Source organism: Patiria miniata, unplaced genomic scaffold, assembly GCF_015706575.1.
Source record: "Patiria miniata isolate m_02_andy unplaced genomic scaffold, ASM1570657v1 HiC_scaffold_20, whole genome shotgun sequence".
NCBI classification, from domain to species: Eukaryota; Metazoa; Echinodermata; class Asteroidea; order Valvatida; family Asterinidae; genus Patiria; species Patiria miniata.
The window spans coordinates 6801368-6817615 of record NW_024037059.1 but is presented as its reverse complement, the minus strand read 5'-3'; the positions used below and the strand labels follow the sequence as shown (position 1 = coordinate 6817615).

Here is a 16248-nt window from a genome sequence, read left to right as displayed (position 1 = left end):
GCCGTACTACGCATGGGTGAAGTGTACAGAGCCATACTACGCATGCGCGAAGTCTACAGCGCCATCCAAACAAGATGGCGGCCAACTTTTATCGACAAATTCGTCGTACATTTCGCGTTCAAAAAAACAAGTTTTAAAATAATTTTAACTTAAATTGATATGCAGAAGATGTTCTTTATTGCTTTTTCTACCATATCAAGCTGTTTTTAATGTTCAAAAGCCTATACAAAATGTGTTGACGCTCGTTGACGACCTTGAGGCTTGTTGACGCTTGTTGACGCTTGTTGACGCGCTTTAGTAGGACCGGTAAAGGGCGACCTCTAAAGTCTGAAGAAGTCCATGTGCACTCGGGTATCAGACTATTACACAGCTTGATGACGCGTATATATCGCGTCTAGTACCTTACTACTACATGGGCGTGTAGAATACAAAGATAAGACTGTAGTAGAGAACTTCTTTTCGTAACATATTGGACAAGACAACGGTAATAATTTCTTCATCGGGTAACTTCAGCTTGAGGTAAAAGGCTGCAATTGCAAAAGACTGAGAAGACGTATGTTCTATTAAATTTAAATAATATTTATTATTATTATGAAGGCGATCGTGTAGGCCTAGTTGGGCTAGCTTTAGTAACTCCAGCTCTAATGCGATAGGCATTAGAGCTGGAGTTACTGTTACTCTCTGTCTAGCTCTACTGAGTGGATCGTTGAACTACAAACCGTACAAACGCTCCACCGATTTGGCATACTTTGGTGACAGGTACACGGTCGACATGACGGTATGCATTTTGTGCATGCCCTTGCGAGGACAAAAGGCCCCCAAAAAACTTATAAAGAGAATACAAATGAGAAAGACAGACAGTAACCTAGCCCCATAAATGTGGCCTATTTACTGGACTGCCTCCGTAAACATAGGCCACACATCCACATGTACAAAAATCGTGTCGACTTTGCCAAATTTTGATTTTCACATTTAGGCTTAGTTTGTAGGGTTTTTTTGCTTTAGAAGCATACTCACCCTCTATAAAGGCTAATCAGAAAGTGCTGCCTTTTTCAGATGTCTAATTTTTGTGAAATTCATGTTGAAATTTTGATACGCAAACGTGTGTAAAAATGAATCTGGAAATTTCACGAAAAATATACATCTGAAAAAGGCAGCACTTTCTGATTAGCCTTTAGAGAGGGTGAGTATGCTTCTAAAGCAAAAAAAACCTACAAACTAAGCCTAAATGTGAAAATCAAAATTTGGCAAAGTCGACACGATTTTTGTACATGTGGATGTGTGGCCTATGTTTACGGAGGCAGTCCAGTAAATAGGCCACATTTATGGGGCTAACAGTAACCCTGGATAGATCCACACATTCATGACATTCCACAAGACCCCTTATATTGTTCCCAAACAGCGGACATTTTGAGAAAAAAAAACCAGCAAAATAGTCAGAAAACTTACAGCTCCCTTCGTCCCAAATTAATGTATGGGTTTTTTTGGGGGGGCGGTTAGTTTGTTCATTGAGCTATTAATTATGGTTTGTTACAGCTGCTTTGCATTGACTCAACTTATAAACTCCAATATTCATCTGTTTTATTTTTGATAGATTTTAAGTATATTGTGCAATATGAGGCTTGTGATACTGGATGACTATGACGAGGCCAGTCATTGGGCAGCCAAGTATGTACGCAATCGTATCCTGGAGTTCAACCCTGGACCTGACAAGTACTTCACACTGGGGCTTCCAACAGGTTGGTGTAAAACAACACACCTCAGACTCAGAGTTGTAATCGTGTTGGTCACAAGTCATCACAAGTCATCACAAGTCAGTCACAAGGCATGCAGTCTCAAGACCAAGTCGCACTCTGGTCAAGTGAGCTGTGACATAGACATGCCTTTGTCATTGGGATAAATTTGTGACCTGACTTGTGCATTGACCTAAGACATGACTTGTGATTGACTCGATTACAAGTCTGGCACTTCCTCAAGCTTGACCCAATCTGCAAACCAGTGTTATGGTGGATCACAAAACTTACATCGCAAGTCAATTAACAAAGTCCAGTCACAAGGAACAGGGGATGAACAGAAGAATGCCTTTGTCAAAGTGCACTGGAATAGCTCATGAGTTGACTTGGGATTGAATGACTTGTGATGGACTTGTGATGACTTATTATCCTTCCCAAGTACACCTCGCCTGCAACACTGCTGTAAATATCAGAATGAAAAATCAGTCAAGTTGTGTTGACTGGTTAGAGTGTGTGTTTAGGGCTTGACACTGGTGTGTTTTGAACCAGCTGTGTCAGTCCATCCAAGATATATGTAATCTGGACTGAATTTGACAGGTCTAAAATGTACATTTGTCATTTTTGTTTCATCACAGGAGGCACCCCAGAGGGTATGTACAGAAAGCTGATAGAGTTCCACAAGGAGGGAGGCCTGTCCTTTCAGTATGTCAAGACATTCAATATGGATGAGTATGTAGGTATGTTACGCTATGACATTTAAATCTGGCCTGTTTTGCTGGTCCCAGAGGGCCAGCCTAGTGTCATATTTATACTGTGCCTATCTCACTGGCTGACTAACTCAGGCTATGTCTGAATTACTCGGCTGTGGCTTGAAGTTACACACAAGTCTATCATAGCGGCTGCAGCCACTTCACATAGACTCGTGTACAATTTCAACCCGTAGCCAAGTTATTTGGACACGACCTTACATTCATGTGACGTAGACTGTTGGAGGCTAGTGAAGAGAGCCAGCAGTGCTATCGTATAGGATTACCCTGAAACGTCAATGAATGGATTAGATGTAGCCCATTGTGTAGACTAAGTGCATGCAAAAACTAGGCTGCCTTTTTTGGTTCCACTGTGACAGCCGCCTGGTGCATAAAATGCCCAATAACTGTAGAAATTGCCCATTCAAATATTTGTTTTCCCATATTTGGGAGTGGGTTTACAAGTTGAGAAAGAAATGGTTGAATACGTTGAATATATGCCAGATCATACTGCCTGTCACATGTGCAGGAAGTCATGCTGTAATTCATTCACCTGAATTCATACAGTATTGATGATATGGTAGTTTAATTGCACTTAAACAGAAACACATGATTCCATGACAATATTCAGTTGGCTTGTTTTCTTCCCAAAGTCTGTCAAAATATTGTACCTGGTTTCAGGACCACATATTGTCAAATAGGGGGGGGGGGGGGGAGAGTCCCTATGAACAAAAAAAAAAAACCTCAATTTGGTTGTTTTGTTTTTTAAATTCGTCATTTCGAAATGCACAGTGTTGAATTTTAAAGACTCGGGAAGCCTTCTTCACAAAATGTCTTAGAAGTTTGGATTAATGAAAAATGAAAAAAATTGTGAACATTTTTCATTTCTCTGATTATGCACGTAAATGACAGGCCTACCCCGAGACCACCCAGAGAGCTACCATTCCTTCATGTGGAATAAGTTCTTCAAGCACATCGACATCTTGCCTGAGAATGCACACATTCTGGACGGAAATGCTGAAGACTTGGACAAAGAGTGCGAAAGATATGAAGAGGAGATCAAACAGGCTGGTGGAGTCGAATTATTTATAGGAGGTAAATTTTAGAATAGTTAGTTTGATTTTTCTTTCACAGGTTGTGCGCAATTTACCAAAAAAAATTAAAACCATCTCTAAAATTCAAATTGTAGTTGAAATCTTCTTGTAAAAATGGGAATTTCAAGGATTGCTCTTGTAGGTTTACTCATTGGGATAATTGATTTAATCTCATTGTCTTCAAATATGTATATAATTGGATTGTTGAATGAAATGGGAGTTATTTCCTGCTCAAACTAGTGGTGTCAGTGTTTCATCATCCATTTTACTTTTTTGTTACCATCAGGTATCGGTCCCGACGGTCATATAGCCTTCAACGAGCCCGGCTCTAGTCTGGTGTCTAGGACACGAATCAAGTCCTTAGCGCACGACACCATCATTGCCAATGCGAGGTTCTTCGACGGAGACATCTCCAAAGTGCCGACTAGTGCGCTGACTGTGGGTGTCGGTACGGTCATGGACGCAAGAGAGGTGAGGAGGGTCTTGCGCATGTTTATTTTCACAGGATTAGGGATGGCAACGTATGATTTGACGGATTATAGAGATTCAACTGAGATCTCTCAAAATGAGAGTACTTTGTATGGGAGAGTTAGGAGTTTGTGACTAATGATCAGAGTTATAGGTTTAATCCATCTGTTGTGTCCTTGGGCACACCACTTTACCCCAACTTGATTGCCTTTCTCAACCCCGGAGTATAGATGGTTACAGATATTAGCTGGGAAGTAACCTGTGATAGACTTGCATCCAATCCAGGGGAAAATTTAAATATATTTAAATCTGTGGCCAGATTAGTGTTGTTAAAATCCATGATTCAAAAATAAAATAGAATATAAAAAATCAGACTAATTTGAGTTAAGTCAGATTTTTTTGTTTAACTTTTTGCATGTGGTGAGCCAAAGGTCAAAATGGCGCCGATTGGAGACAATGAGTGGATGTATCAACTCACACGTCATAGCGCATTGTTCTAATTCCATATATGTAAAGCAACTGATTTTGTACTCAAACAATTAAATTCAACAACCTTGCTCAGGATGAGCATTGTGATTTTTGGTGGTTGTAAACGTCCAAACTTTTGTATTGCAATTGAAATGTTAGAAATGACTTGAACCAGTCAACCCAGTTGGTATTCTTTCTTTTCGTCCTATCAGGTCATGATAATCATCACTGGTGCCCACAAGGCCTTTGCCTTATACAAGGCAGTGGAGGAAGGCGTCAGCCACATGTGGACCGTCTCGGCCTTCCAGCAGCATCCCAAGGCCATCTTCATCTGCGATGAAGACGCCACGTTGGAACTGAGAGTCAAGACTGTCAAATATTTCAAGGGGCTCATGGAAGTCCACGACAAACTTGTCCAGTCTTCCCATGAACAGTCGGCAAAGAGACAAAAACTTAAATGAGAGAGGCTTCAATTTCTAGGAAATTTTTCCAAATAAAGTAGCTTTGTTAAAGAGAAAGGCCCATTGGAAGCCTTTTGAAAACTAGAAGGAAAATGGCTAAAAATATCAAGAGGATATGAAAGTATTTCTATAATAGCTTCAAACCACAGCATTACTTGCCATTACTTCCATTGTAAAACTAAATACGGTATTGACAAAATAGATCGTAGTTAAATATAAGGCAGTGTGTGCTCATACAGCCGTCCGTTTTGCACATCGGGGAAGGGTTTTGTATTTGATCTGAAATTACAGAGCATTTTCATCTACAAGATTGAAAATTTGTTTATATGATAGAAAATTATTTTGAAAGTTGTATGCAATTATTGTCATTCACTTAAGTAGGTGTTTATTTTGTATATCCCTTCAAGTCAAAACCTTTTACTTTATGATTCTGTGAATGGTTTATGGATGAAGATTCATAATAATTTTGAGATAAACAGGTACATTTTTCTTTGAAATTCCATCGACCTTTCTCATTGTGACTCGTAATGTGTGTAGATTGTCTCCTAATTGTGGAATTCAGTTCTGCCAGTTGTCTACCTACAAGATGTCATTGCACTTGCCATAAAGCCATACTTAAAGCTAAAGCCATCCTGTTAAATTGTGACTTGCATTGTACATGTGGTATGTTAACATTTTTACTAATCATGACCTTTTTATCAAACATTGTGGCCTAATCATTCGACAAGGTGGGTGTAACTGTTTTTGCAAATGAATGTGTACTTTTCAAATTGCCATTGTTATAGATGATTGACGTTAAGTATCAGTGCCCAGAAAATGGTGGAGCCTGAAAAGGAACAGTATTTATCATAAAGACATTTATTGCTTGATCATCAGTACTTTTGTCACATAATCTTCCAAGTGCTTGTAACCATGAATATAAGAAATAAAAGAAAGAAATGCATATAACATATCTGCTCTTTTCTGCAATTTTTTTTAAAACGTCATCGTTTGAAACACAATTTTACCAAATTTGACTTTGCATTTAAATAAGTTGAAGACTTTTTTCAACAGATAGGCTAAAATTTAATTTTTGTTAAATATTAATGTCAGTAAATGTAATACCTTTACTTTATCCTTAGATTTTTAAAGAAGGAAATAAAAACTATACAGATATATATACAGATTGTTGCCAAAATTTAAACAAAAAAGGGGGGCTGTGGGGAGAGTGAACAGAAACTTCAGTTTTAAATTTGAAAAGAAAGCTGTTATAAAATCCTTACTTTTAGTTATCCCCAACCCCGGAATAGCCCTTTATTTTACATAATCCCAATACATGTAAATAGTAGGCCCTAATCTTTTTAACTGTCAATGCACATAGATCCAGCAAGATATTTCTATCATTGAACAATAGCAGGCAAGGTATCCTGAGGAAAATGAAAATAACTTTTTGTATCTCTCATAATATCGCCCTCTCGCGGCGACTGAAACATGAAGTGTGCCCCTTTAAATGTCAAATTTTGGATTGCGCGCTCCTCTAAAATTACCCATAGTTCCCCTCAATCATACCGGTGAAAAAAATGGCCGAAGAAGACGAAGAACAATGGTTGTATGGAGGTAAGATTTGGCTCTAGCTTTCTCATCTTGTACTTTTATTTTGTTGTAATATGATGGACATGATATTGTGATTATTGTATTTATTTGTGTGAAGCTCCATGTGAAAATGGGAGCCTGTTGATCGGAAATAATTAGGCAAAACGTTGGTGAGCGTGCACGCGTGATTACTTGCGTTGCTGCATACCGGGTAAATGGTACAGGCGTGTAATTCCGACATCAATCCCGTCAATGACTGGGCGGGCGATCATGTAGTTACGGGCCCGGTTTAAAAGAGAACAAAATCCACTTTAGATATATTTGACTTACCTGTTACCAAACTAGTTGGGAACATTAAGAATATGCAGGTAGGCCTAGGCTATTATTTAATTGAAATTAAGAGGAAATTTTGGAATTTTTTAGGGAAATTTTGGGTTAAAAATAAAAGAATGATGACGACCTCAAAAAGCAACACGAAAATAAAGATGGTGATCACCGCGATGTACCGTGAACGTGCAGGGAGCACTGAATCGCACTGCACCAACCGTAAACCGCGTGGGAAAATCGTAATTTCTATCCCAAGAAACTTTTCAAAATTACAAAAAAGGTGTCATTAGATTTAAAATTGAGAGAAGTCTGCTTTGGGTTGAAAAGGTAATTTTTGAAGATAAAAAACACCAACTTTTTTTTATCTGTCAAAGTGTCATATTATGTGAAATGAAATGTTTTTAACTGATACATTTGGTCACGTTGGTGGAGTTTATATCAATTTTGCTCAATATTCTTAAAAATGCAGCTGTCAAATTTATTCATCGTTTTAATTTAAAGAAATTTTCAAATAAAAATTAGAATTGAAAAAGTACATTTAGAGAAAAGTTTGGGCAAGCTTCAGTATTCAAACTAGTAGCTACTGATTTGTTTGCAATTTTCCGTTTGATCCTGCAGACACAGAGGAGGATACTGCAGAGCCTCCAGCAGAAGTGTAAGTAGGGCCTATCCAACTTAAAATCAACACCAACATTGTTCGAAATCCCAGAGGAGACTTTTACATGTGATATCTTACACAAATTACTGATCAAACACTGTGTCATTTAAAACTGTGTCATTTGTTCCTTCTTTTTCACACTCACCATGCAAACCCAAACAAACCAGGCTTTCATGGTAACAATCTTTCCATTTCTACCCAAGCCAAGCACAGTGCAGTAAACAAGTCATGATTAGGATATTTACGTATCCAATTATAGATGATAAATTTCACAATTCATTAATATTTGTTGTTCATCCTGTCAGTGAGAATGAAGTTTCTGGGAGTGCCTTGTCTGCCGAGGCTGAGCCGTTTGTCAGTCAGACTCCAGAGCCAGATGTCCTACCTCCAGTTGTATCCGATGATGGACCGCCTGGAGTGGAGGATAGGGAGGAAGGAGAAATGGTAAATCACTTGGACAAAAATATATCCTGAATTGGTAAAAAAAAAAAAGTAAAGGTCCCATAGCCATTACTGGCTGTAGGGGCAGTGGGATGTTAGAGGTCCACTGTGTCTTGGGCGCGGCATATGAGTAGCGGGGCCCAGTCCTCTCCTCTCGCCGTTTTACCTTCCCTGAACGAATCAGGTACCCATTTTACTGTTGGGTCGTCAGAGAGAGTTTCCAGTTTTTGGTCCGAATGGGATTCGAACCGCCAACCTTCCACTCCAAAGCTCCACGCTCTAACTGCTCGCCTACGAGGCCCCGGCATCCTGAATTGAAACTCTGCTAAATCCATCAAGATCTGTCCGTAAACTTTTCTTTTGGATTTTGTTGACCTGAACTATGGGCAAAAGATTGGAGGTTTTTCCTTGGTGCTGGGTCCTGTTGGTTTCAGCAGGCTTCACGCTTCAAGAGCTATTGAATAATAGATTTTGCCTATGAATGGATATTGTTCGATTTGGCAGGGGTAGGGTGATTAATGAGGGAGTGTTTTTATGGAAATTGCTGTTTGTTGTTTGTATTTTTAATTAATTCTGGTCCCCACCTCAATGCGATCCACTAGTTTTTGATTTCATGAGATTTGTCTTTATATTTTAGGAGGATGATGATGTGGGGCGGGCTGAAGAACATGATAGTGATGAAGACAGCGATGAAGATGATGATGATGTGCAAGTCACAATCGGTGACATCAAGGCAGCCCCAGCCTATGGGTGAGTCTTGGAGAGTACATTGTTGCCTTGCTCATAATGACTGGATTGACATTGGAGATAAGTCGTGCATGTAGTGACAATTGCCGTTTTGTGTTCATTTTTCCCATTCCCGTTTGGTGTTCATCTTGATAAAAATCCCAACTTTCGATCTACAGACTTTCTTTCATTAAGCATTCCAAGTCAGAATAAAAGAGGTAGGCTCTTGCAACTTTAGCCAGGGCTCAAATGAGTTCGTTACTTAAATCAAGTTTTATTGATGTTTAATTTACTGTTTTTCAGCTCATATGGAGGCCAGCCTACACACAGTCTTAGCAAGACCTCTACATATCACAAGACGTCAGCTACAGCTCCTCAAGGTATAGTACTCATGTTTCAGTGATTGCTCTTTGGCACATCTAATAGAAGCTGTCTTTTGCCACGGCCATTGTTTCATTCATATTACCAGTCTTTCTTATCCTGCCAAATCCACAGAAACCTGAATGAGTAATCGCTATTGAACTCTGTAGATGTAGGAAGTCACTGAATAAGTTCCAGTGCAGAATCTCAATTGGCTTGTTTTCCCTTTTGTTTGCTTTAATACAGCACCAGTACCAACAGTTCCTAAGGTTCCAGCCAAGGGAGTGGACATGGAGGTGGAAGGTACCATTAACGGAGTAGGGGTGTACTCCTTTGATCTGGACTCTGTCTTGGACAAGCCATGGAGGAAACCAGGTAACATATTAACCCTTACCCTACCAGACCCTTCAATATTTGCCCTAAGAAAATGCCCAATGTTTACGCACAGGCAATCAGTATGTTACATATTAAACCCTCAGCTGATTTTATGAAACAGTGCATAACATAGGCCATGCATAGAATTTGCACAACAAATTTGTTTCTGAATAATGCTATGTATAGCTTTTAAGTATTTTTTATCGTTATGGAGGGCACTGATTTGGTAAATTGTTTACTATTCATCATTGAAACCGTCAGGTGCTGATTTGACCGACTATTTCAATTACAACTTTAATGAGGAGACGTGGAAGAACTATTGCAATAAACAGCACAACTTCCGAGCTGAAGTTGGTGGGAAGAGCTACGTACATGTGAGACATTTTTCAATTTTTTTCCAGTATTTTTTTTTAACCCATTAGCACCTGTACTACATTGTACTACATTGTGTTTATTGACTGAAGAATCAATAAAACCATTGAGTGCTCAGGTGGTTTTGGGCGCTACAGGGAGTAAAGAGTTAAGAGAATTGCAGCGTTATTGCCATGAGGTTGTCAGCTTTAAGCAGAATAATGTAACTTGAACTAAGAGATATTTTTATTGGTGAGCGTCCAATGGTTCATTCTTTCGACGTCAACTTTCCAAAGGAAATTCGGCCCTGTGTAAAGTAATATCGGCCTTCCTTCCAATTCCCCCAAAACCTCTTAAACAATTTGGAACTGGGAGGAATTGGGTTGATGTTGACTCACAGATATTTCTGGCCTCTGTCTCAAAATTGGGTGAGATCCACCAGACCACAAAGACAAAAAAATAGACTACAGTTGTATACTAGTTTTATTAGTCCTTTTGTTTATGTGAATATGATTGTTTTTCTGTTGTAGGACTCTGTTAACTCCAAAGACAGCCAAAGTTCATCAGGTGAGTAATCATTTATCATTTTGAACACTTGTTCCTTTTCAAATGCACCTCCTCTCTGTATTTTTTCCCCTAAAATTTCATTAAGTAATTCCCTTATTCTCTCATGTTTAGACACTCATGTGGATTTTCTTCTTGAGAGATGCATAAACTTGAGAACAGATAAGTTCACTTTTGACACGATCTTGTGTCAGTTGCATTTGCTGTATACTTCAGTCTAGAGGAACACCTGCAAAAAAGACTTAACTAACATTAAAGACTTTGGATAACCAATCGTACATGGGTATAACACACTAATCCTACTTTTAAGATTGTGCTCACTTTGTTCAACCCCCTTTATTCTTAAATCAGCATTTTTATTACATTCATATTTTTAAATCAGCATTTTTATTACATTCATATTTTTTTTCCGGACCAACAGCTAAACCAGATGTAAAGCCCAGCCCAACACGGCAGACTTCCCGCAGTGAGTTCCCAAGCCCCATTAACGTGATCGGCTCAACAGCTACCAGACGGAGACCCAATGAGGGCGATCCGCAGTCAATGCACAGTATCCAGGTCGTTGGAAGTGACGCTAAAATGACCAACAACTTGTAAGTTCAGAGAAGTTATAAATTACCTTTATTTATTAAAGAAAATAAATAAATAGACTGACTGACATTCAATATGCATATGAGTTGAAGATGTATCTATTTTTCCATATAGCTGCCTGTAAAATTTGACATTTTTTATATTTGTGATATTTTCAATATGGTACATAAGCAATGAGAAAGATGATAATAAATTTAAAAACATATGTTCAGATATAGTGTTTTGCCCTTGGTCAATGTATTTTCATAAGCACTGTATACTTGATATTGTCTGAGAGCTTAAAGAGAAAAAATTCCAAGCTTACTTGGGTGGGACTCGAACCCATGACCTCCTGCTTATGAGTGCAGATGTCTTACCACTCAACCAATGAGCTTGCCGTGCTTGAGGGTATAATTTGTGAAAAGATGTTAATTCTGTAATCGCTGTATCTTTCCTCTTTCTCTTTAAAAACAAATAGTAGCAAGCCTAATACATCGGGACCGCCACCACCTTCAAGCCCAAACCAGCCCCCACCCAGCACCAACTATGGCCCTCCCAACATGCAGGGCCCACCGCCCAACATGAGGGGTCCCACCCCCATGCGACCCCCGGGGGGTAACATGGGCCCCAGGCCCGGCGGGGGTCCACCACCCCCGATGCAAAGACCTGGGGGACCCCCACTTCAGAGGCCTGGGGGTCCGCCCCGTGGGCCCCCCATGGGGCCCGGGGGACCACCCAGGGGTCCCGGGGGACCACCCAGGGGTCCTGGGCCCATGGGAGGACCCATGGGGGGACCCCCAAGGATGGGAGGTCCACCCCCGCATGGAAGGATGCCGCCACCTCACTCAGGTTAGTCCAAATGTTGTATTCCTTATTTCTTCCTAACACTTTTGTTCAGGCATGTAACACTGAAAAGTGTGAAAACATTACGGGCACATTATTTTTAAAACAACTTAATATATATTTTGTTTCTGTTCCCCCTGTTTCAGGCCCTCCACCACCCAGGATGAACATGCCTCATCCCAATATGTCAGGTCCACCCCCGCAAAACTATGGACCTCCTCCTCAACGCTTCAGTAAGTCATCATTTCCTTTTAATAATCCCAGCATTATTTCAAAAGTACAGAACTTCTTACAGATGAATAGTAGCAATCCTACAATGCCAAGTTGGAAACTACACTGGAAGCTTTTGTGTAAATATGTCAATTGATGTGGAAAGTGCCTGGATGACTTTTGCTTCAATTGAAAAGCAGAAATATCGGCTCAGAATTGAATTGTAAGGCTATTCGCTCTTTTCACACTTCCGCCATGGGCATGCAGAGCCTCCATCTGGCAACTTTACACAATAAATATAGCCGATTCCGTGATTCCCGTGTCGGGGTTCAGATCACTGAACCGGCCGGCTATTTTTATTGTGTGAAGTTGCCAGATCGAGGCTCTGCATGCCCAAACGGCGGAGTGTGAAAAGAGCGAATCCATTGCTGACATCTTTTTAAAAAAATTCAGTGTAAAACCTACATGTGTATTCTTCAAGTACCCTACATCTGCCAACATTCCACATCTAATTTGAGGAAACCAGATTGGAGAATGTAGTGTACGTCCCAGTTTTGTTTCAGTGGGGTGAATGCACTATTTTTACCCCAGTTGAAAACCTGAAAGATTCAAGAATTGTCCCGTCAATATTGGTGTTCCAAGGGTGCTTATTCAGATCCCACTCCAGTCAAGTTTTGTTTGTACAACTTTATTTGTTCAATCTATACTAAAAATGCCAAAAAACATTGCACTCGAACAAAACTTAAAACTCTTATTTAATTGAAGGGGTTCCTGTTTGATTTGTTTCAGTACCAGAAGTTCTGAAACTGTGCTTTCTTTTTCAGATGGTCCCCCTCCCAGACAAAATTTCCCTGGTCCCAGGGGTCCGCCACCGGGTCCTGGGGGCCCCATGCCCCCTGGCGGACTCGGCCAGAACGGTCCCCGCCCTGGCGGCCCGCGCCCTGGCGGCCCACGCCCTGGTGGCCCGCCTAACATGAACATGCCCCCGCCCAACATGAACATGCCCCCACCCCAAGGGGGGAACTTCCCTCACCCCCAGGGTGGAATGCCCCCACCCCAGCAAGGCGGCATGCCTCCACATTCCATGGCTGGTTCCCTACCACCCCCTGCACAGATGGGAGGCCCTGGGCCGATGCAGGGCCCCGGGCCAGGATCTCAGGGTATGGACACCAGGAGACCGCCGCCCAACTTCAGTGACAGGCCGCCATTTTATAACGGTAAGAACAAGGCGTACATCTGTTCCTCAAATCTTAATATTTACATGTGCAGTTTAGCATAAGTTGTAGGTTTTCCTGTTCAACATAAATTGAAATATTCAATTAAAATGTGTGAAAGAAATTGCATCAAACAAGCAACAAGGAAAATTACCATAGATGAAATGCATGTTGATTGATAAATGTTTTAATTCACGATGCTAAGCTTCAGGGTTTGATGCCATGAATGTGTTTGTCGTTTTGCAGAGTCCCCGACCCAGAGCCAGTCATTCAATCCCCAATTCAACACAGGGCCCCCTCCCCCTGGGCAGGGCCCCTCACCCACTGATATGTGGGACAGGGGGCCGGGTGTTGGGTCCACGCCCTTCTTCAGGGCACCGAGTCCCACTAGTGAGAGCGATATCAGCACGTAAGTTGGCAGGTTCTATCAATAATCAAATATATGAGTTTAATCACTAATCGCGCAGGCTTAGCATTTTTGAAACCTTGGTGTTATTTGCTTTGGCTTTAACTTCATCTCCATCTCTCGGCCTCAGATCCATTGGCAGCCGTCGTTGTTCCAACCAACCGCAAAGTATTCGCTTACCAGCAAAGGGATGCATATTGTGCTGAAATTTTGAAAGTTAGGGAAGTCTGGAAGCTGGAGCCTTAAGTTAAACCTGGAGTCAAGCCAAGGTTTCAGAAATGACACCTGATACGTGTTTTTTCTTCTTCAAGAACCGCCAAGTTTGGTTTCAAATACTTACTAGCCCAGAGCTTCGTTGTTGACCATATTTTCCCTTTGACACCTGACCTACTTCTCCATTCAAAGTTGCTCTTGCACTGAGATTGTTTCTTGATTTGTTTGAAGGAGTAGCGATGAGGATGATTATCGTCACAAAGAAGTGCGGAGTTACCGTCGCGAAGAGTAAGTATTATGTAAATACAGTCATATATGGAAGGACGTATTTTCTGAAGTCACTTCTGTTTAATTGATTATGTGTTCGTTGTTGTTTGATTTATTTGTCACATTTTCCCCTTTCGCAGTTATGACAGGAAATCTCCAGAGCGAAGTCGGTCAGATCGGGACCGGTCCCGGGATCGTGACCATGAGCGGGACAGGTCACACACCAGGGACAGAGACCGAGACAGAGACAGACACCGTGACAGAGACCGGGACAGAGACCGCGAGAGAGACCGAGACAGGGACCGGAGGCACCGGGACCGGGAGAAGGAACGGGAGCGGGAGCGGGACAGGGGACGAGACAGCCGGGATGGCAAGGAATCACGAAGGTCAGGACAAAATATGCTGATAATCACACATCTGGACATTGCTCAGAAAGAATGTAAAGCTACAGTTCATCATTTGCAGCTATCCAAAAAGTAACTGACGTAATTGTTGTTGGAAAAAAACATACTTGGTAAAGAATAGTAAGATAGTAAGGGGACTAAACTCCCTGTGAAATTATTCTTTCTGGCAAGCTGTCATTTTGAAGAAATCAACGAAAGAAGGCCTTTCCAATGGTGCGTCCTAAGACGCACCGGTGTAAATTTCCGTTAGTAGTTTGTTGTTTTATTTGGCACGTACACGTGCGCGGTTGCTATAATTCGTCGGATCAGTGCGCGACATCGCGTAGCTGCAATCGGCTCAGTGAGAACGTGTCTCCGATGCTGAATTCAGGCCCAATTCAAAAGCTGATTCAGCAAATTTTGATTTGAAATCGAGATCCTAGAATGCTGTTTTTCTCGAAATATACAGCTGAAGCTGAGCTGAAACTTCATCAGGTTAGTTGTTCAGCACCCTTCTTTACATTTTGAGCACTTTTGTTGCTTCAAACGAACAAAATGCACTAATGACAAATGATGGACTGAATCTTTAAGAATAACAGGTTTTTAGAATTACTCACAAAAATGACATATTTTACTACCACAAAATTCCTTCCGATAGCTTTTCAACCCAAAAAAACCTTCAGTTTGTAATTAAAGTGGAATTGTGGTTATCATGATTTCAGACGACGACATGACAGCGAAGAGTCCCACAGGAGCTCACGACATCGACACAGCAAACGATCGCGACGGGACCACGACGAGAAGGACTCGGACGGGAAGAAAGATGATGAACGAACGGAGGATGCAACCAAAGATGACGGCAACAGCTCATTGGTTCCTGAATATTCATCGGATTAGAACGCCTCACTTCAAATGTCATAACAGCGGTAGGGAATGCGGTGTAAAAAAACCCAGCTGGGCAACCTCGATATGCGCATAAAATATATTGTTTGTTCTAGTCTGAAATCAGATTCAGTATTGAGCCTGTCATTGGCTCAATAGCCTTGGACTAGGTTTCAAACTGGTTTCAAATCTGTGCATTTTTTTTTTTTATTTTGCACAACAAAATGTGCAAGCCAAATCGCTCAAGCAGATGTGTATGTACAATGTACTACAACGTCAGTATGTAGTCAAGTATATTTGAATTAGTACAAGAACTGTTACAGAGGAATGCAAAATTAAACAAGGGGCAACGCAAGGTTTTACCCGAGGTACCCCACAATAGACCGCTTGCAGACGCGATCGATAATTGACGCGCGAAGGTGCGTGACGCCATGTTGTGGGACAAAATGTGCATGGATAGATATACGCTTGTCCCACAACATGGCGTCGCGCGCCTTCGCGCGTCCATTATCGAACGCGTCTGCAAGCGGTCTATACCCTGTAAAACATTAACCCTAAAGGGGGTGGGGGGGGGGGGCCTCAGCTTTTCCGCGATAGCCTTGAAAAAAATATTTTTGCGACCCAAGCTGTTCCCACTTTTTAGCCTCGAGCCTTGCGCATCTTTTGATACCAAACACATAAAATTCGGACCACGGGTTGCCGCTTTGACCTATAGTCATGAAATTTCTTGGGTATGTTCATGAATAGTTGGTCTATGCATGTACCGAGTTTCATAATTTTTCTTCACGCGATGGCCGAGATCTTAGAAGAATCCCCCCCCCCCCCCTTGGCTGAGCGGTGGTCAAATTAGCCCAGCCCTTTTAGGGTTAACTTGACTTACTGCCTGTTATATTTTGCATTCTCCCCTTATCATAAA

The 16248-nt window shown here is 41.3% G+C and overlaps 2 protein-coding genes across 5 annotated transcripts; both read left to right on the top strand.

The window, feature by feature from the left end:
* Positions 1–361: 361 nt before the first annotated feature.
* Positions 362–5922, top strand: LOC119727358 (glucosamine-6-phosphate isomerase 2-like). 3 transcript variants are annotated; one of them, XM_038199224.1, is made up of 6 exons: positions 362–484; positions 1595–1739; positions 2369–2470; positions 3392–3574; positions 3860–4044; positions 4722–5922. In XM_038199224.1, the coding sequence occupies exons 2-6, from the start codon at positions 1616–1618 to the stop codon at positions 4968–4970; spliced, it is 843 nt and encodes a 280-aa protein (XP_038055152.1). In that variant the 5' UTR covers positions 362–484; positions 1595–1615; the 3' UTR covers positions 4971–5922. The 3 variants fall into 3 exon arrangements, with proteins under 3 accessions (XP_038055152.1, XP_038055150.1, XP_038055151.1); XM_038199222.1 differs by having other exon boundaries at positions 368–553; XM_038199223.1 differs by having other exon boundaries at positions 369–519.
* Positions 5923–6468: 546 nt separating this feature from the next.
* LOC119727357 (pre-mRNA 3'-end-processing factor FIP1-like) lies at positions 6469–15710 on the top strand. 2 transcript variants are annotated; one of them, XM_038199221.1, is made up of 16 exons: positions 6469–6566; positions 7488–7524; positions 7833–7971; positions 8606–8718; positions 8998–9074; positions 9301–9429; positions 9691–9803; positions 10311–10347; positions 10766–10937; positions 11393–11763; positions 11904–11990; positions 12792–13184; positions 13428–13590; positions 14038–14088; positions 14208–14453; positions 15173–15710. In XM_038199221.1, exons 1-16 carry the CDS (start codon positions 6530–6532, stop codon positions 15345–15347), a joined length of 2340 nt encoding a protein of 779 aa, XP_038055149.1. In that variant the 5' UTR covers positions 6469–6529; the 3' UTR covers positions 15348–15710. The 2 variants fall into 2 exon arrangements, with proteins under 2 accessions (XP_038055149.1, XP_038055148.1); XM_038199220.1 differs by having other exon boundaries at positions 14032–14088.
* Positions 15711–16248: the final 538 nt, after the last annotated feature.

Excerpts from the sequence above, each read along its gene's own strand:
- LOC119727358 (XM_038199224.1), top strand. The coding sequence starts at position 1,616 with ATGAGGCTTGTGATACTGGATGACTATGACGAGGCCAGTCATTGGGCA. Across the intron at positions 1,740-2,368 it reads CACACTGGGGCTTCCAACAG|GAGGCACCCCAGAGGGTATG; the intron begins GTTGGTGTAAAA and ends GTTTCATCACAG. Across the intron at positions 4,045-4,721 it reads CGGTCATGGACGCAAGAGAG|GTCATGATAATCATCACTGG; the intron begins GTGAGGAGGGTC and ends TCGTCCTATCAG.
- LOC119727357 (XM_038199220.1), top strand. The coding sequence starts at position 6,530 with ATGGCCGAAGAAGACGAAGAACAATGGTTGTATGGAG. Across the intron at positions 6,567-7,487 it reads AGAACAATGGTTGTATGGAG|ACACAGAGGAGGATACTGCA; the intron begins GTAAGATTTGGC and ends TTGATCCTGCAG. Across the intron at positions 8,719-8,997 it reads AAGGCAGCCCCAGCCTATGG|CTCATATGGAGGCCAGCCTA; the intron begins GTGAGTCTTGGA and ends ACTGTTTTTCAG.